Below are 21,377 nucleotides of genomic sequence, written 5' to 3'. Positions count from 1 at the left end.
TTCAACAGATTTAAAACTTTATTATTCAATTATAACTCATTGTTCAAAAAATCAGCAAATTTAGTAAATCTGCTATCAGTCCACATAGAAAGGAAATTTTCCGATTGAAGACTGAGTTGTCTTTACTCATGGAAACGGGATCTCATCTGTCAAGGTTACCTTTGTCTCTTTGTCACAGTTCGTCGTATTATAGCGTGTGAAGCTGGTGTTCAGCTGGCAAAAAGTACAAGGAAGTGTTTCCAAAGTTTATTTTCATGAGATACAAAGTCCAGACACACCTGTGTTCTTCTCCGTCAGTGGGAATTTGCGAAAATATGCACATCTGACTAAGCTACTGCCTTTTTTTGGATTGTATTGGTTGTTTTCGAGTTTGTTTTATGTGGAATCTATGTTCATAGTACCTGATTTCTGATGGAGCTGAGAGAATTCAACAATCAAGTCCATCCAACTCCAGGTAAGAGAGTATGTCTAACGTTAACTGAGAGCTATAACGTTAATGTGATATGTGCTTAAGGGGTGGATAGAGTTTATTTACGGTTATCTAGCAATTAGTCCCCCGAGGACAAGAAAGAACCGTGTAAAAATAGTAGCCTATACTATACTAGCCTGTACAATTTATTCGTATGTAGTCTACTTTATAATAACTAAATGTATTAGTGGTAGCCTACATTATAAATTGGTATAGGCTACTTGAAGTCAGTAAATTGGAACAATTAATTGCGAACTAAATGCCTTTTAGTCCAAAAGCAGTGGAAATGTTCCAAGTATACTTGAGTACACTTTAAATATACTCTTGAGTCTTGCATTTAAGCTTTCAAATGCAGAATTCACTAAGCATAAACTTAAAATATATTTAGGTACAATTGCAATTCAATTAGCCTACACTGTAAGAGTGTTAAACATACATACGCAATCTTTATAAATAATGGCACAGTTTAAGAATTTGCCTTTTACTGGCACCCCCCAGTTTACCAGTAACTCACAAATCCGGAGAACATCAGTGAGACAATGGGAATATATTATTGTATGTAGGAAACACTACAGACTGGATTTGAACCTGGGTCGCTGCCACACAAGCGCACTTGGTTTACCAGTTGAGCCACCATAATATTAATAATTTGATTAATAATTCATAAAATTTTTACAGTCCAAAGGGCTTCAGTCCATATTTCAAAGTGCAACAGTCCATTAATGGGAAAAGTGTAGGCCTATTACAGTAGGTGCATTGAGTGTATTAAGAATACACTAGAGTAGCCTTAGCCTAATAAAAATTCTGATCAGGTATGTGAATTTCTTTCACCATTTCAAACTGACTATATGTTGTTTTCTTTACTTATTTGTCATAATTACTTATATTTACTTTTGCAACTACTTTCTGTACAGTATGTAAAGCTGCTTTGCAACCATGCAAAATTGTGAAAAGTGCTATAGATATAAATGTGAATTGTATTAAGCAATAGCCTACCTGATATTCAAAGTTTAGGCAAATTATTGAAAAGGTCAAGGTTATAATTATAAAACTTAGGCTACTTCCTGATTTTCTTACTTCCTGAACAACTAGTAGCCTAATTATGAGTTTTGGTAACTTTGGAGTTTCTGAGTTAGGTGTGTGATGGTGAGAAAACATGTCAGAGGCAATAGATGCAAAGTCTGCCCTAGTGAAAAAAAAAACCTATGCCAAAATGTATTTAAAATAAGCCTATACATTTATTTCATACTAACTATACTACAAACCCATTCATATATTTACTGACATATTGCTTGATACTTACTGATATAAATATTATAATTAAACTTTATTTGGAGTTTTTCTTTATTGCACAATGCATATTTTTTTATATTAAGCCATGTGTTTAATATCACTATAAGTAAGTTAGTATGATCACTGTATAATTTAAATGCAAGATATTTAAAGTGTAACTAATGTATACTTTCAAAACTTTCACTTTAGCACAATCAAATATAATTAATGTAGGCTATCTTTAGTTGGACCTCAGCAATATTTCCAGATAACTAAAGTGCATTTAGCACAAAATTACTTGTTCTAATTTAGCAGACTTTAAGTATAGCAATTTAGTATACCAAAAGTACAATCATAGGGTATTTGTTGCCTTTGGCTTGCTCGGTTGGGGACATTTTGGGGATATTTAATTTTATTTTATCAATCAATAAATTCCACTAGAAACAAACCTTGTTGTATTATTTTAATTTAATACTGTGAAGCTGCTTTGATACAATCTGTATTGTGAAAAGCGCTATACAAATATACTTGACTTGACTTGACTTATTTAAGTACATAAATATGTAAATGTATTGGTAGTATACTTAGCATTCAAATACATATTTATTTTTCACTTGGAGAGCTATACATGTTTTCCTTTACAGCTGAATAACTGCAAAATCTTAAGCTATTATAAGGCATAATTTTGGATACTATATTTGACAGTTCCTTAACTGTATGTAATTAAACTATGTAATTTCTTTAACAACTTGTATGAGGTATTAAAACATGTTTCTTACTGTAAAATGCACTGATAATAATAACACTACAATGTACATAAAAATAACCAAACATTTTGAGCAAAATCTAAACAAATGTAATTTGGAGAATTCCGAGAATGCCATTTCCAAATATTATATGTGTGTGTGTGTGTGTGTGTGTGTGTGTGTGTGTGTGTGTGTGTGTGTGTGTGTGTGTGTGTGTGTGTGTGTGTGTGTGTGTGTGTGTGTGTGTGTGTGTGTAAATAATCATACTATTTACTAACTACTTTTTTTTCAATTACTGTATTTGGTGAGTTATCTAATCAGTTAATTAGCTTTTTACTGTTGTTTTTTTATGTTCTTTATTTATTACAATGACTAATGATGTATGTCCTGTTCAGTGTGAAGTCTATGATGTAAAGTCTGTTATTTTACAAGTGATAAGGAGAACTGGCAGGGATATATGGGTCATGGCTATGTATAGAAATGTGGTGCATAGAATATTTTCAGAGCTGATGGGAAAATGCTGCTCTAGTTTTTTCTCAGTCCTATTTTTTAACACAACCATTGCTGTACCTTATACTGTAACGTCTCACAGTACAGTTAAACGTCAGTATTATAGTTTCCTTGCCATATATAATTTTAATATACCAACTTTTGTAATTGTTATTGCACTGAAATACATCTGTTTTCTCTGAACACCAACAGACTACCCTAGACCTAATGGTTCCCAGCATTCATTGAGGTTACGGACAGTTCCAGCCCAAGAGACCAGTGCGGCTCAGTTTGATTGGGCCTCCCCCCCTGAAGATGCTGAAGACTCTAATGAGCCTCGAAATCTCCGCGAGCTGCCGCTGCACATGGGCCTGAAGAGAGCAGTATGGTATAAATACATTATCTCATTACATAAATGTACCACTGTCAACTTTTACATGTTTACATTACCAAAATTCAGCTGTACTCTTAACACTAGCTCCCAATAGTTTCAGACAGAATTATCCATTGAAACTTTTAGTTTCAGAAAGTTGAATCGTAATAGGGCTTGTTTCTCTCTCACTTTATTCCAGGCAGGTGCAACAGATGAGAATTCCAGTTGTTTCTAGCTCTTGGAATATCAAACAGTCACAGACATTTCGCCGTTTCTGTGAGGTTGCCAAATATGTTCTCAGCTATTTTGTTCTGTGGAAAAGGGGAATCCAAGTGATAGGAGGTGAAAAAAACCCGAAAAAAAAAAAAACATACGAATATAAAATAGACATTCTGCTCTCATCAGCACATGTTTTTGTAAATCAACTGGTCATCTAAGAAAATATGCCAAGAACAAGATAATATAAAAGCCTAGTGGAGATGAAAGAAACGTATTCAAAAATAAAAAATAAATCTTCTCCTTTCCTTTCCTTTATCCACTTGTTTTCTTGTAGGTCACTTTGGTGGAGGAGTCCAATCCTACTTCCTGTTCCTGAGATTTCTTGTGATTCTCAACTTCCTGTCCTCCTTGTTAATTGCAGCATTTGTCCTCATTCCCAGCATTGTGTTTCGCTCTATGAACTTCAACTCCACCATCCCTACAGTCAATCTAACCGGTAGGAACACTGTCTCTCTATTATAAGAAACAAATTTCCATGCTTCAGAATGAGAACATTCTAGCTGGTTACTGGATAACACAGTCCTCTTTCTCTGGACTGAGACTCTTTATAAAATCTGGTAAAGCTTCAAGACCCTGACAACATGTTTAGCATTAGTACCTTCACAGTCTAACTAAGAAACGAACAGTCATATTAAATAAAAATAAATAAAACAGCGCTGATGTCATGTTCATAAGCAGAGGTCTTCAACCCTGCTCCTGGAGATCCACTGTTCTTCAAAGTTTATTTTCTTTCTTTTTTTGTAAAAGAAATACAGAAAGCAGGCCTTCAATAATTTCCTAAAACAAAGACACTTGTAAGTTTATGCAATTACATATATACCAAAACAGTATTAATAATAATAATTAAAAAAATATATGTAAATAATATAAAAAATAAATATAAAAACAACCGTTATCAATACAGAGTGTATTCTCTCAGGCCTGGAAACAAATTTCACAAGTGTTACCAATGCTTTGTTTCCTCCTCTTAACAGTAACTATATACAACAGAACATGGGGAGCTATTACTTACAGCAAATTCCAAAAGTTGCCATATTCCAAAAGTAAAAAAGAAAAGAAAAGAAAAATAACCTTTCAAAAGAGGTCTGGGCATACTGGTTTAATGTAATCAATCCATTTACTCCATATTTGGAGGAAGTCTTCCCTTAATGCTCTTAAGGAGAAAGATAATTTTTCCATCACATATATTATGTATTATATCAATCCACTCCTTCACCGTGGGTGACTGGTTTTAACCATTTTCTGGTAATTCCTTTTTACTAGCTGCTAGGAGAATTAACAATAACTTCTTATCCTTTCTGGTCCACCTCTCTGAGGGGATATTACCCAAGTATAAAAATTCACAGGTAAAGTCAATCTCTACCCCAAAGAAAGCCTTCAGAGCTCCTTTAATCTCTTGCCAGTACTGATTCAATTTCTGACACCCCCAAAAAATGTGATAATGGTTCGCTTCCATTTCCCCACATGATCTCCAGCAGCTAGTACCCTTTCTTTGATGTTTTTTTGATGGTGTAGTAAAAAACCTAATAACGTTTTTCCAACAAAATTCTCTCCATGTGGCTGAACTTGTGGATTGCCACTGTGCTCTACAAATTCTCCCCCAGTCTTCATTTGAAATATTTAAGTCTCCTTCCCTTATCCACTTGTCCCTTATATACAGAGTATTTTCGGGTAGATTTTGGAAAAAACCCTTATACAACTTTGAAATGATCTTATTACATGGCTGAGCCTTGGATACTGCTAGGAAAACCTTTATTATTCCTGACTCAGCCCTTGCCAGTACTCCTGGTTTAATTTCTATATAATCCCTAACTTGAAGATATCTATAAAAGTCACTTTGGTTAAGCGCAAATTTCTCCTTTAGTGAATCAAAGCTTTGGATTTTACCCTTGTCGAAAAGAGTGTAATAACTTGATATTCCTAATTTAGCCCAAATACGAAATCGATTGTCTATTCTGTTTGGGATGAAATCAGTATCAAAGGCACACCATCTTAATATTCTCGATGCGTCATTCAAACCCCCTATTTTCATTGTCCGATGTCAAATTTTAAATGATACATTGATCAGTGGGTTTGTTTCCTTATTCATTCTAGTTCTTAGCTTGATGTCTGCGACGAGGGCAGATAACGGGGACTCTTCCATCATCCCTCGCTGTATTTCAATCCATTTTGCTAAATATACTGAACTACTCCAACAGATTATGGTCTTAATTGGGCCGCATAATAATAGTATTGTAGGCATGGAAGATTTAACCCACCGTTTTCTTTGCTTAACTGTAGCATTTTAAAACTTATTCTGGGTTTTGTACCCTGCCATAAAAACCTAGATATAAATTTATTCCATTCAAGAAATTGTTGAATTTCCACCGGAAGTGACTGATAGAGATACAATAATTTTGGTAGAATAATCATTCGCACTGAGTCAACTCTAGAACTTAGGCTGAATATGGGGATAAGGTTCCAACCTATAGGTCAGATTTTATTTTCTTAATCAAAGGGCCATAGTTTAAATCAAATAAATCTGAATAGTCTCCCGATATGTTTACTCCTAAGTAATCCCATTTTAAATTATATTTCACTTCAATTTGTCTAGGTGGATTATAATTTAGTGTTAGTACCTGGGTTTTGGAAACATTGAGTTTATAACCCGATATAGCCTCATACCCCTCAAGAAAGTTAAATAGTGTAGGGAGGGACTTTGTGGGTTGGCTCATATATAACAATATATCGTCCACGAAGAGAGCTAATTTATGCTCTCCCGACTCAATTTCTACCCCTTTAATTGAATGGTTCTGCCTAATCCATTGGCTCAGTGGCTCAAATAGGGCAAATAGAAGTGGAGAGATGGGGCATCCCTGTCTTGTGCCTCGCTCTAATTGAAATGGATCTGATAAATCCCCATTCATTTTAATCCTTGCACAAGGTTTATCATACAGTGTCTTAATTATTTCAGTAAAGTTCTTGTGAAATCTAAATTTTGTTAATACTTTATATAAAAAGTTCCATCTTAATGAGTCAAAGGCTTTCTCCGCATCTAAACTCATTAGAGCAGCTTCCACTTTGTGATTTGAAACGTGGCTAAGAACATGCAGGGTCCTTCTAATGTTATCAGATGCTTGCCTTTGACAGATGAAACCTGTTTGATCCAGATTAATGAGATCCGGGAGAATATTTTCTAGTCTTCGTGCTAAAATAGAGGTAAATAGTTTATAATCAACATTTAGCACACTAATAGGCCGATAATTTCCACACTCCGATTTATCTTTTCCCTCTTTAGAAATGACAAAAATGATTGCTTCTCTCCATGGGGGTAAGATTTCCCTTTTTTGTACTACCCAATTGAATGCCTTTAGTAGAGACGGGGCCAGTTGATCAAACATGGTTTTGTACCATTCAGCAGTATAGCCATCCGCCCCTGGGGATTTGCCTGTCTTTAGTCTAGTCACGGCTACTTTTAGCTCTTCCATAGTCATTTCTGCTAACAAAAATCTATTTTGCTCTTCTGACACTTTAGGCAAATCTATTGAGGCTAAAAATGCATCTATCTGCAAATCATTATTAATTTTAGGCTGCGAGTAGAGAGCTTTATAAAAAATGTCAAAACTCTGCTGTATTTGCTCCTATTTACAATATATTTCCCCTGTTTGAGTATTCTTTATTTTGTTGATTGTTCTGTCTGCTTGTTGCTTTCTTAGTCTGTAAGATAACTATTTTAATGACTTCCCCCCATTTCATAGTATCTTTGTTTTAAGAATATACGTTTATTCTGTAATTCTTTAGAATATATACCATCTATTTCTTTAACTATTTTCTTAATATCTTGCTTCACCTTATGATTTTCATTGTAGCTCTATGTTCAATCTGCAATCTTTTCAATTTAATTTCTCAAAGTTTATTTTCAACCTGCTTCAGCACACCTGCCTGTGATTTTCAGGAGATCCTGAAGAGCTTGATAAGCTGGTTCGTCTGTGTTTAATTATAGGGCTTGAGCTAAACTTTGCAGGACAGTGGGTCCCCAGGCGCTGTTCAAATGCATTTGTTGATTTGGTTAATAATTCATTGTAATAACTAATCCTTTAAAAGAAAACCTTAGATCACTTTAGAAACAGTTTAACTATCTTTATGGGAAAAGTTGTTTTTTTTGTAGTTATTAATAGTTTGCTGTCATTTCACTAACCCGCTACTCCTAATATGACTGGATTCAGGGTACACAACACTATGAGGAAATAACCCTCTTTGTTGAAATATTGTTCACATTAAATACAATGAACTGGTTTTAATTCAGTTCACTTAAAAAAAAAAATTCTGCAGTCAAATTTTCATATTATTTTGTTTGAAACAGGTGTGGAAATATGCTTGCAGTATGATCCAAAACCTGATACCCTGATGGTGTTCATCACATACTTTCTGGACCTGATCTCAGGAACGGTATGGACACACTTAATGAATACATTTCTAAATACATTTACCCCCGGTTTCACAGACAAAGCTTAAAGGAGTGGTTTATTATGATTTCACTTTTCTAACTTTAGTTAGTGTGTAATGTTGCCGTAACAACATCTGCAAAGTTACGACGGTCAAATTTCAAAGCAAAGGGAGATATTTTCTTTTAAAGAAATCGCTTTTTAAGGACTACAGCAAACGGCTGGTAGGGACTACACGACATTCCTCCCGTGTTAGTGACATCACAAACCCTAAAATTTACATAAACCCCGCCCTCTGAACAGGATTTATAGATTATCAAGACAGAATATGCTAATCAATGACTTGAAGATAGCTACACATAAGCTTCATAAATTGACAAACTAATCATTCAGAAATGTTGTCTACATGTTGTCACTTCTTCTTGAGTCTCTCCATCTTTGTCTGACTCCGGTTTGAACATAAAAGTCTAAACGTTTTTGAAAATTTTGCCCCAAAAGTTTGTTTTTGAGCCTTTTCTTAAATAATGGGAAACTTACTTAGAAGCCACTCTGAATAGAAAACAAATAGAAAATAATCCCTGTTTATTAGTCTGCCACATCTTATTTTTTTTATTGTGAATATCTTCTAAATGATCTTCACTCATCACAGTCATGTCTTCCTTCAGGGATTTATGGAGTATTCATACCTGTTTTATGGATACTATAACTATTCAATGGTTGAGAGTGATGGCTTCTCTTACAACATCCCTCTGGCGTATCTGTTGACGGCAGCCTTCTACTTCCTCTTCTGCTTTATTTGTATGATTATTAGGTGAGTCTTGTCAGCTTTCTCAGAATTTTCTACCAGCATATTATAAGAACATTGCTGAAGTATTAAGCCGACATCCCTGATTGACCAACAGAATGGGCGGCACGGCACGTGTTGCCGTTGTGACGGGTGGAGGAGCAACAGGGGGTTACAGTGCACTGGTGTTTACAGGATGGGATCACGGTCTCCAAGGAGACCGTACAACAAATCTTAAACAAAGCAATTTTCGCAACCGGTTAAAGGTCTGTTTGGAAAACAAGTTTTAAATGAAATACCTTCAGGTATTGTGTAGGAGCAGGTTCCTTTTGGAAAATAAATCATTAAAAGGAAACTGCTAGTGCAGAATTATGTTTATCATTATCTTGACAACATATTTTTTATATGTATCTTTCTATACCGTGTCTGATATATATCTTTCTCACCGTGTCTCTTTCCCTCAGGTGGATCTAGAAGAGGAAAGACTAAAAAAAAAGGCTGCCTCCCTGACTTTGGGCCAAACAGTCTCTCTCTACGCGCTCCGTGTTTTCCTCAACATAGTTGTCTTATTTCTCATCGGTGCAACTTTCTATGGCATTGCTCAGGCAACACAGTTCAGCCAGGTTAGATGAAGTTAAAAAAGACCAAAAACAGTAACTAAAACTAAACAGTCACATTAAACTTATGTAGAGATGATTTTGTCTAGCGCTGCGTCTGAAATCAAATACTTCCCTACTGTAGAACATGCAAAAAAAACGTATGCCAACAGACATAGTATGTCTGAATAAATAGTACTTGAATGGATGACCTACTACTTTGATGGACACTTTACTGTCCCATGAGCCCATAGGAGAGGAGTAAAGGCGGTAAAGTCACATGCATTGCTGGGTAGTAACTGATTATATATAATCCTGGATTACGTAATCAGATTCTTAAAATAAAATACTTGTAGTTGGATTATATTACATTTTAAAAAAATACTCGTAATCAGACTACTGTACTTATTTATTGATTACATGATTACTCAACATTCACAAATTGGCAGTAAATTATTAATAATTCAGTGATTCTCCCTAATTCTCCTTATTTTATCTTTTAAATTTTCCTTTCTAAAAGAGCCTTTCTCTTATTTATATGTTCGGAAAGTCTTCCAGTTTTGTGGAATTGCTCACACAAGAATGGCCGCTAGTTAGGCAGCTATAATTACATGGAAAATTGAGTGGCCACACAGCATAAACAAGAAAAATATTTTTATGTCAATTTACCATTTTTTAGATCAAATTAATTATTAGCTTTTCATCAGTTTCCGAACCCCCTGCAATTCCTACACAAACGGCCTGACATATGTTTAATGCACTTCACGCTGGTGATAAAGAGTGGAATACCTATTCTTTTTCTTTGCTTTTTTAAATCAATATGCTACTAGATGATTCTATTCGAATTGACAAATGAGTTAGGTCAAAATGAATCAAAAAGTTATCTGATTATATAAATAAAGTGTGAAATGTACAGTAATAGATTTAATTACTAAATACAAAGTTGTCATCATGTAATTTGTATTCAGTAATGGATTACAGTTTGTAAGTAATCTATCCAGCACTGATCACATGACAGTGACAACATGGCGGATGTAGTACGTCCGAATTTCCTACTATACAGCATATGATTTCGGACGCAGCATAGGTCTGTTTTTTTCCTTAGAGGATGTTTTAAGGTGATTTACAAGTAAGATTATAAAAATCAATGTCAATGTGTTTATTTATTTGGTTGAGGTTCTGATTACCTTTTTGGGCTTTAGGTTTTTGACAATGAATTGATTAAATTTCTCTTTCTTTCAGCTTAAACAAAAAGAAACAACAGGCTTTGTGGCGCTGCTGTTGCAATACTTACCCTCCATGGTCATAACAGGAAGCAATTTTGTGGTGCCTTTACTGTGTGACAAGATTGCATTACTGGAAAAGTATTCTCCCAGTACCACGGTCATCCTGGCCTTGCTGCGGTTAGATCAATTCTCGCACCCACACCAAATAAAGACATGAAAGAGAACAAAGAGCAAAAAGATGAAGAGCAGTACTTGTTAGCCTTGGTTAAAACCTCATTGATAGCTATTAGCCTGCAGTTTCTTTTGTTCATTTAATAGCTTTCAAAATGAATCATTTCAAATGAAGCACCATCATTTTCACTAAATACTCACACATTGTTTGTTCATCCACTGCTCTCTTTGATTTGATCTCTGTCATTGTTCTTTTAGAAACTTATTCTGCGTGCTCAATTTTACTCATTCTCTCCATTTGTCATTGTAGGGCAGTCTTCCTGCGTTTGGTGAGTTTGGGTGTTTTGCTGTACACTCTGTGGGAACAGATTACCTGTGAGGGAGATATCAGCAAAGGAAACTGTATACCCTGCAATTATTATTACGACGAATATAAGGTAAACAACTTGAGATATGCACTCATTCATAATTTGTCAGATACACTAACATTCAAAAATTTGGGGTCGGTAAGATTTTTAAATGTAATTTATTCCTGTGATGACAAAACTGAATTTTCAGCATCAGTCTTCAGTGTCATTTGATCATTAAAATGTTGTGCTCAAGAAACATTTCTTATTATTATCAATGTTAAAAACAGTTGTGCTGCTAAGTATTTTTGTGTAAACTGTGATGTATCTTTCTTCAGGATTTTTGATGAATAGAAAGTTCAAAAGAACAGCATTTATTTGAAATAGAAATATATTGTAAAAATGTAAGTCTTAAATTTCTATATAAAATTAAGTGTTTAAAAATCTTACTGAGACCAAACTTTTGAACAGAATAGTATAAGTTATAATTAATGACTGTTTAATGCTCAAAGAATATAAATGCTGCTTATTTCCTATTCTTTTTTTACTTCAAATCCCTCTTTCACATCCACATAGTGCTGGGAGACACGAGTTGGACAGGAAATGTATAAACTGGCTCTTTTTGACTTCCTTATTACCACTGCTACACTGATCCTGGTAGAATTCCCACGCAGGTCTGTTTGTGTGTTTGTGTGTGTTAGGTCATATATATACTATATTAAAAATGTATGTCTTTAACTTATTTTTGGCATGTTCAGGATTGTGGTGGATCATTGCTCATGTAAACTAACTCAGTGGGTGGGACGGCAAGAGTTTCTGGTTGCCCCAAATGTTCTTGCTCTAGTTTACAGTCAAACAGTGGTTTGGACTGGAGCTTTTTTCTGTCCATTGCTGCCATTCATCAACACCATCAAATTCATCCTCTTTTATTACTGCAAAAAGGTACCATGGCATGAGAACGACCTTCTCAGACACGTACAATTGATTGAAATTGCTAATTTTGTCCATGTTTGCTTGTATCAGATAACTCTCTTCCAGAACTGTCAACCAGCAACAAGAAACTTCCGGTCCACCACCTCCAACTTCTTCTTCCTGTTGGTTCTGCTCTTTGGATGGATGTTGGCCACCATGGTTCTCCTTTACAGCGTGACTAAGTGAGTGAGGCCTGCCACTCTCCATGTATTGTTTTTAATGACAGAGAGAGAATATTCAAGTATAATCTTTTTTTTTTTTTTTGGTAGGATCCATCCATCTTATGGCTGTGGGCCTTTCCGCTTTTACCCAACAATGTGGGAGGTTGTACCACAAGCTACCGAAATGCTAAACAGCACCAGTGCAGAATTCCTGTTTTATGTCGGCTCCCAGAAATTCTCTATCCCACTCTTCATCTTCTCCTGGTCAGTATAAACAGCCATGGGTCAATTCAGAATTTCTTATGGTTTAATGTAAAACTTTACTCAACATACATTTTATCAGTTTACTAAATCACTGATTTAGATTGATAAATAATGCTATAAAGATAGGACTGCTTATGATATAATTGTTGATGAAAATGTGATAAAAATGCACATTAATGCATTATATGTATTTGATATTTAATACACAGTGTGCTCCTGTGCTATGTAAGCGCTTTAACATCTGTCCATGGGAAAAGCGTAGCACTCCTGAAATCTCAGTGTAAGCTGGTAAGTGCTTGGTCATTAATCCAAATCCGCAGACTAGAATGGTTATGCATATTTAAATTGTGTCATTTGTGTAACTGTATTATACAATAATATTTATTTAAAAATATATATTATCACTGAAAGCCACGATAAAATAATATAACATTTAATATAAGTGGTGTGATTACCTACCTAAACTAAGACTTTCTTCTTTCCAGTTTAACCTCTGACTGGAACCATTATTAATCCCTCCTTTAATCTGTATTTATCTGGGTGTAACAGGAACAGCGTGACAAGCAATTCCTGGTCCGACAAATTGAAGAGCTGAATGCCACAGTGCAGAAGGAACAACGTGAACCACAGCAGCCCCAGAGAGGGACTGACACAGCAACACGGTGGAATCAACATGACAATTATGCATTTGCCCGCGATGAAGATCCAAGGCCATATTAAGACTTAGTTGATAAAGTGCAGCAGTGTATGCTGGAATTCTGAAAATCGTGCACTCCATTATTTTACACAAATGCATCCAATGATACTACCGTTAAAAAGTTTGGGGTCAGTAAGATATTTTGAAAAGAAATTAATACTTTTATTCAGCAAGAGGATGCATAAAATTGGATAAAAGTGACAGACATTAATAATGTCACAAAAGATTTCTGTTCTAAGTAAATGCTGTTTTTTTTTTTTTCAACTTTCTATTCATCAAAGAATCCTAAAAAAAAGTATCATGCTTGCTATAAAAATATTAAAAAGCACAACCGTTTTCAATAATAATAAGAAATGATTCTTAAGCACCAAATCAGCATATTGGAATGATTTCTGAAGGATCATGTGACACTGAAGACTGGAGTAATGATGCTGAAAATTCAGCTTTGTCATCACAGGAATAAATGACATTTTAAAATATGGTAGAACAGAGCTATATTTTAGCTTTAACTGTAAAACAAAAACAGTGTTTTTTTGATGAGTAATATTTCACAATATTACTGTTTTACTATGATCAAATGAATGCAGTCTTGGTGAACAAAAGAGACTTCTTTCAAAAACATTTTATAATATTAACAACCCCATACCTTTGAACAGTAGTGTATAAATGTTTATGAGGCAGTGTACACATTTCCTACTTTGTGTGAAATGCCTTGAGTGTTTTGCCACTCAAAACTTTTATGATGGATAACAGAGAATGTGGCATAGGCTTTGTTATGCTGTACCTCTTTAAGAATAAAATCCTAATTATTTTTTTACTCAAGTCTTTGTTCATTTGGATGAGTATTCCATTATTTTTTAAACCATGAAAACATCACACAAAAAACTGAGTACCTCTACACAAACTGCTTCTATTTGGAAAACATTTTCATAAAATGTAAATACACGATCAGTACAGAATGGTGAACGTTACGATGACTACAAAGATATTCCTCACATGAGAAAGTATTTCATGGATTGAGCGAAGAGAAGTGCATCTCTGGTAAACAAAAGGCTTTCTTTGAGGGTTTTTTAGGTGCGCCCTCGTGTGGAACTCTACACGCTCTACACTGCGTCATAAATATTTGACGTGTGACGTAGTTCACACTACGACAACTTCCGGTGTTTACAAAGCTCTTTCCATACCAATTCAGTAGGTGTATTTTTCGACAGCTGTTTAAATGTGTTTTGTTGTGAACAGGGAGTATGAAAGAAACGAATCTGACATTTACCGACGAGATACACAGACGAGTTTAAATTTCGTTGCGTCGTTAGTCGACGAGGCTGTTTATTTCGAGCCATAAACTGAGCTGTTTCCGCAATTGTTGGATCTTGTATGTGGCCTGACACACTTGCTACGAACCCGCAATTATATTTATTCGTTTGACTGTTCTCTTAAGAATTTCACAATGAACATTTTGCCTAAAAAGAGCTGGCATGTGCGCAATAAGGACAACATTGCGCGCGTGCGCCGCGACGAGGCTCATGCAGCAGAGGAAGAACGCGAGATTCAAAGGCGAGTGGAACGCGCAGAGCAAGAGGTAACCATAGCAACCCAGCATCCTTCCACTGTTTCTAGGTTAATTTACTACATTCTCAAAAAAAATAAATAAATAATATGTTTAAAATAAAACGTGCATTTTGTCAGTCTTTGTTGGTTTTGCATGTATCAGAATTATAATGCATGCTTAAAAATCTTCCATCTACGTTGCTATCTATATTTTATGGCTTGCATTTTGAGCTGAATGTCTGTCCCATAATCCCTCAGGCCCGAACCGAGTATTTGAGAAAGAAAGCTCAAGCAGGCCTGCAGCAGACAGGGGAATGGACAGAGGACGGAGAGGCGGCAGAGACAAGCCGGGGAGCCAGAGAGATAGAACACCTAAATCTTTTTCCTCTAGAGGACTCGTCTGAAAAGAAAGGAAATGCAGAATACCTCAAAGAGAAGAAGGAAGAGAAGGTGTGACTAAAATATTAAAAACATTCTTTCTACAGTTTTAATGTTTTTTTTTTTTTTGACAATTCTTAATTTGTTTATGGAATATTTCTGTATTTGTTATAAATGATTTATCTGGGCATATCATATTTTTAAAATTCAAATGCCCTTGTAATCTTGCATCAAAATGACTTCCCCTCCCCCTTGCAACGACATCTTTTCTCTGATGACATGTTAACTGGCGTGAGGGCGGGATGACCTGTCACTCACATGAGATCACAGCAATCTGTGTCATGCTGACTTTAAGATTTAGCTATATACTTTCCATACTGCCATTGTGACATAGTCTACTTAAAATAGTCATTTTAAAGCTGTTTTTGTTATATTTTATTCTAGGAGAAGCAGGAACGTGCTATTGGTATTTTAGTGTCTCTAGGTCCCGCTCCTGGAACAGAAGCCACTCCCTGGTACCTGAAAGACGGAAAAGACAAAGAGGAAGAGAGAGACAAAAAAGAAAAAGGCAAAAACAAGCAAAGAAGCATGACTGAAGAGGAAAGAGAAAAGAAAGACAGGAAGCTGAAAGACAGTTTGGATCCTCTTAAAGAAATGAAAAAGGCACTGGCAGTGAAAGACAGAAAGCTGAAAAAGTATAAGAAGAAGGAGAAGAAAGACAGAGGAGAGAAGAGGAGTGGAGAGAGGTGTGAAATCATTTTTCTATTTCTGTCAACACCAGTAAAGCATCTTGCCTGACTACACCACAATTTAGTCATACTTCACGAGTCATAATGATTACTGAGCCATTTCTTGAAAGTGAAAATGCGACCATGATTATTTGCAACCTGCATGAATTTGATATAATTGTTAATATTTTTGCAAGAAGTCTCTTATGCTCATCATAGCTGCATTTAGTTGATCAAAAATACAGTAAAAAGTAATGTTGTTAAATATTATTACAATATAAAAGACCTTTATAATGTATTTTAAAATGTAATTAGTTGCTTTAATGGCAAAGCTGAATTGTTAGTAGCCATTAATGCAATATTCAGTGTCACATGATCCTTCAGAAATCATTCTAAAATGCTGATATTACAATATTGCTGCTCAAGAAACATTTCTTATGATTATCAATGTTGAAAATCCTTTAATTAATGCATCAAATGAACAGCATTTATTTTAAATAGAAATCTTTCGTAACATTATAAATGTTTTCACTGTTACTTTTGATCAATTTAACATGTCCATGCTGACTAAAAGTATTACTTTTTCCAAAACTTTTGAACGGTAGTGTATATGCATTTATAATATGCTTTCAAATATTTTCCTGATGTCATTTTCCATTCAGTTTAGAATTACTGGATATAGAAAAAGAAATGAGGAAGTATTACATGAGTTACACACAGTAGATGCCCACTGCAGTAGTAACATCTTGTTTTTCATCCTGAAATGATTTCTTTTACTCTCATGACAGTTCAATTGAGAGGTTACGGGCTGAACGACTGCAGAGAGAAGCGGAGGAGAGGAAAAGGACAAAGGCTTTACTGGAACAGAGGAGTGGAGGCGGGAAGGAAAAAGAGCATGAGCGAGTGATGGGCGATAGAGACAGACCATACAACAGTGCCTACTTTCCCGAATTGGCACGGAAGAGGCAAAGGCGAGACAGAGATCAGTTTGGGTTTTATTAGCTAACAAAGGCATTAATTCACTAAGAATATGCAGAACCGTTTTGTGATCGGACAAGAAATTAGCAGGTGCAAAGTGTGAAGACCATTTAAAATGACTGATTGTTACCTAAAAGCCATTGATCTGGCCTCTGCATGACTTTTATTGCATCAGATGACTTGGGAAAAATGGGCGAACAGGAAAACCTCTTGTTTGCCTGTATTTGTGCTGACAGCACAAGAAGCAAATAAGCTGTTGTAAAAATGTCATCTTTTGATTTGTAAGATCTGCATCAGTTGTTTTCCTGTACAAATATGAGACATCAGCATTAAAACATGGACAAGCAATTATTGTGAGACTAAGAACATCTCTTTGCTGCTGATACTGGAGTCCATAAAATATTTTGTTCCTGTCATGTAAATACTTCATTACCCCCTTGTATTGCATAGCTGGACTAAACAGAAAAAGGTCTGGTCCATATTTCCGCTTATTCTGGCAACCTGCTGCCCTCTTGCTGTTTGACCCTGAAGTAAAGCGATTGATTTTTTGTTTTTACGTGACAGATAGTGGCAGGTTTATCTGAGATTGATTAATATAATACACCATAATAACATATTGTTATGAAAAAAATGGTGTAGCAGTCTATGATCAATTGTACATAAAATGCATGTAAATATAGTGGAAAATGTACAGTACAGAAAATAACTATGGATTATTTCACAGACATACCTAAGGAAAAAAAAAAGTTGAATATACAGTTTTGTGCAAAATGCATCAGTCAATCACATAATGTGGGAACGGCATCTGAAGCTGACACTATAGCTATAGAATTACATACCAAAAGAAATACTAAAATTATTTGTTGTTAATGATACCAAGTGCAATTAATTCATATGCTCTGTTTTCACTGAGCAAATTTTTTTTGTGGGACACAAATCATAAAGAATATAAATGCTATAAAGTAAGCTAGGAGGATGCCATTTGCATTCATTGGTGTCTAAAGGCATATTTGTGGTGAAAATATTTGGCCATGTCCAGACACAGACAAAGATTTGCATGTTATTAACTTGAAGGCTATAGGGGATTTCAATGGCTCGCTCTGTGCACCTGTCCTCCCAAACGGATCATGTCACCGCTCCGTGGAGGTGGTCCGATTTTGGGGGATTTTGATGCAATGATACCCAAGGCCACGACACGGGGGCGTTGACGTTCTCTCCAGTCTCATAAACAAACGCTTTTGTTGGCCAGCAGCAGGTACCTGAGTGAAGGGCATCGCGTAATCGCTCTATTGCGAGGCAACGTCTACCTATGAAAATCGCGAGGCGCGCGCAGCTCCACAGAGATTTTAATAGCGCAAACTCGGTTGCGTCTGACGTAGAGGGGCTTCTTGGAGGAAAACATAGCTGGACCACTTACATGATACTGACACACGGTATATAGGATAGGATACAGAACCAATAGAATGACTTCACTGGTATTTTCGACCGTTGGGACGCGATGAGGACGGAATAGTAACAGCGCGCTGCTGAGGATGCGGATCGCGGGATTAGGCTGACACAAAAGAGCGTTCACGCCGTGTTTAATTGCGGATTAAAAGAGAGCATCAGCCTTGCACAACAAGGAGACGTTTCTTTATTAGCGTGGATCCAGACGCGCGGCGGGGAACGTTGACAGTATCGCTCGGATGGTGGTTCCGTGGACCGCGCGACCATGTCACTACAGTGCTGGGTGATTGTTCTGGTCGGGCTGATGTCGTACTTCAACCCGGAGAGAGCACTGGGAGCCCCGCAGAAGGAAGGTGAGCGTGTCGTTTAGATGGCATACGTTATTGATGCGCTCGAGGGGGGAGGAGGCGATGAGACGCTATGAAAATAAGGGGAATTTGTCAGTCTGAGGAGAGTATATTGCATTTCTGGTTGGGGGTGACGCTCATTAAATATTATTTCATAATTCAATCATATCTGTCTCTAAGACATATATGTTACGCACCATATGCGTCTATTTATTGAGCCCAGTCATCATGCACTGGTGATAATAAAGGTGTCTGGCTGTTATTCTGGTACGCATGTATGATTTTTCATTGTGGGCCTGCAAAACCGCTCTTCTCTATTCAATTTTACATAGCGCGATTTTTTCCTGAATCATCATCTGTCCCTTTTTTAACTAATGTTCGCATAATTGTTAGGTGTTAGTGTTTTATTTCGCGCATTATTTTAGTAGCCTACCATGAACACAAATTTGCCAACAGGCCCGCGTGTTTGTTTGTGTGCTCTCGTATGCAGTATGTGTAACCATATGGTCTAAGAAGGGAATTGCACACTGGTTCCTGTCTGTCAGCGTCTGGCCACTGTTTTTCGAACAATAAAAGGTTACCAGATGAATAATAACACCCTTCATGTATTCATACACCTACCTGCATATTAGCCTTTATATTTTCATAGTTCAAGTGGACGAACACCGCGGGATGATTCTCGAATACAGAACGTGTGCCTATTGTTTATTGCGGGGCATTTGTGGTATTTTTAATATGCATATGTGATATTTATTTATTTATATTTGAATTATTAACAACATAAGGTTCTGACATCGTGTGATAGAAATTTTAAAGCTGTACAATTGGCTCCATAAAACATTAAGTTCTTGATTGAATATACATGTTTTACTGATAAATATTTATTTGTGAATAATAATATTATAATAATCACAATAATTATATATTATATACTATTATACAATAATAATACTGCTTTATCATTGAGAAAATATGACGAAATTATGGATTTAATGACATTTAGGTTTCTGTTCTTTTCCAGGAAAATGGCATCTATAAGTGTCTAAAATGAGCACGACCTCAAATGACCTGCAGTTTTCTGACAACAGACCCTAATGACCGCTTAGTACTCAGACTCTTTTTAAACAGCTTTAAACATCCTCAGTTGAGACCTTGCTGTCAGTTCTGATGTGCCCAAAAATGTGCCTATGCTATTTTAGGAAAACCACGGCCCACCACTTTTAAACGTTACATTAATGATTAAGAAATGATTAAGAAATGAGAGCATTATTATCCTCGCTATTTTAGTAATATTTTCAATTCAAACATATTTTATTATATGAGATTATTTATTTTGTGATTTGGTTAATTACGAGGTAAAAGGGAGATGTACAGTAAATTCTCCAGCAATGGCATGTGTGCTTAACATTGATTAATAAATAATGAGGTTTCAAGTCAGCTGAATACATTATACGAGTTATTTTAGTTTGGTGGATATTCATTCTTAGCATCTGGTTAATCACAATACCAAAGGTATTTAACCTCCTTGCCCTCCTCCCCACCTTCTCTTCTCCACAGATGGCTCTCCTAAAACAAACGGCCAAATTGAGGTACAAAATCAAGTATGGCACCTTTCCTTCTGACCCAGCAACCCTCCAGATACAAGAATCTTTTTCAATGATCCAGTCCCTTCCCTAAAAAAAAAGGCCCTTCCCCCCAAACAAAACTCCAAATACCTTCCCTTCTTCTTCAATAGTGACGAGTACAAGGAATGTCTTGTATGATGACTCTCTGGTTTCTCTCCTTTGCTTCCCTTAAACCTTGACTCTCAAACCCCTCCCTAAACCCAATATGAAGGTGATCTATTCTGAGTTCCTCTGCTTTTCTCTGTACTTTCACCCTTTGTGCAATGAAAACTCTTCATTGGATTCCTGTGCTATGTTCTGAATGTAACGCTGCCCTTTTAAATTTTTCCCTGTTAGGAAAATATACAAGTTCTCTTTCACTTCTATCTATCTATCTATCTATCTATCTATCTATCTATCTATCTATCTATCTATCTATCTATCTATCTATCTATCTATCTATCTATCTATCTATCTATCTATCTATCTATCTATCTATCTATCTATCTATCTATCTATCTATCTATCTATCTATCTATCTATGGATCAGTCTCTTAGTATTTGTCAGGATGGATATTTAAAACTCTACCCCCTTTTTTTCCTCAGTCTCTGTGTCCCGGGACGACTTTCTCTCTCCACCCCCTTATGTGATTATTCTCATCTCCTGCTCTGGGCTGGTCTCTTTTGTTCTGTTGCTTCTCACCTGCCTTTGCTGCAAAAGAGGAGGCGTGGGATTCAATGTAAGTCTTTTTAGTGTGGGGTTTATACATGTGGGTTTTACGTGAATTTTGCATAATGTGGGTGTTACTGATATGAATCAGCATGAAACATACATTTACTTGTTCTTTTGATGTTGGTTGAATTTCTTTTTTCTTTTCTTTATATATATATATATATATATATATATATATATATATATATATATATATATATATATATATATATATATATATATATATTCCCACCTCCACTTTTCTCTTTCAGGAGTTTGATAATGCCGAAGGGGAAGAATGCTCTGCGGCATCCAGCCCTGTTCCTGAGGACAGTTTGTCCTCCTGTCCATCACTACCGGAGGTCT

At 35.9% G+C, this 21,377-nt stretch overlaps 2 protein-coding genes across 2 annotated transcripts; both read left to right on the top strand.

Moving 5' to 3' along the window:
* Positions 1-411: 411 nt before the first annotated feature.
* Positions 412-13,334, top strand: tmc4 (transmembrane channel-like 4; the record flags this gene model as incomplete). Its single annotated transcript, XM_081389442.1, has 16 exons — positions 412-454; positions 3,190-3,364; positions 3,549-3,691; positions 3,903-4,064; positions 7,971-8,056; positions 8,718-8,863; positions 8,955-9,102; positions 9,301-9,459; positions 10,681-10,835; positions 11,140-11,266; positions 11,753-11,850; positions 11,935-12,118; positions 12,200-12,330; positions 12,418-12,573; positions 12,783-12,861; positions 13,123-13,334. 16 exons carry the CDS (start codon positions 412-414, stop codon positions 13,291-13,293), a joined length of 2,163 nt encoding a protein of 720 aa, XP_081245568.1. The 3' UTR covers positions 13,294-13,334.
* Positions 13,335-14,346: 1,012 nt separating this feature from the next.
* On the top strand, positions 14,347-17,638 carry leng1 (leukocyte receptor cluster (LRC) member 1). The gene is made up of 4 exons (XM_081389458.1): positions 14,347-14,849; positions 15,077-15,268; positions 15,641-15,942; positions 16,713-17,638. Exons 1-4 carry the CDS (start codon positions 14,718-14,720, stop codon positions 16,924-16,926), a joined length of 840 nt encoding a protein of 279 aa, XP_081245584.1. The 5' UTR covers positions 14,347-14,717; the 3' UTR covers positions 16,927-17,638.
* The last annotated feature ends 3,739 nt before the right edge of the window (positions 17,639-21,377 follow it).

This window comes from Scardinius erythrophthalmus, assembly GCF_964197995.2.
Source record: "Scardinius erythrophthalmus genome assembly, chromosome: 16".
NCBI lineage: Eukaryota > Metazoa > Chordata > Actinopteri > Cypriniformes > Leuciscidae > Scardinius > Scardinius erythrophthalmus.
The sequence above is the reverse complement of the archived record's forward strand: the minus strand, read 5'-3'. Positions and strand labels throughout refer to the sequence as shown.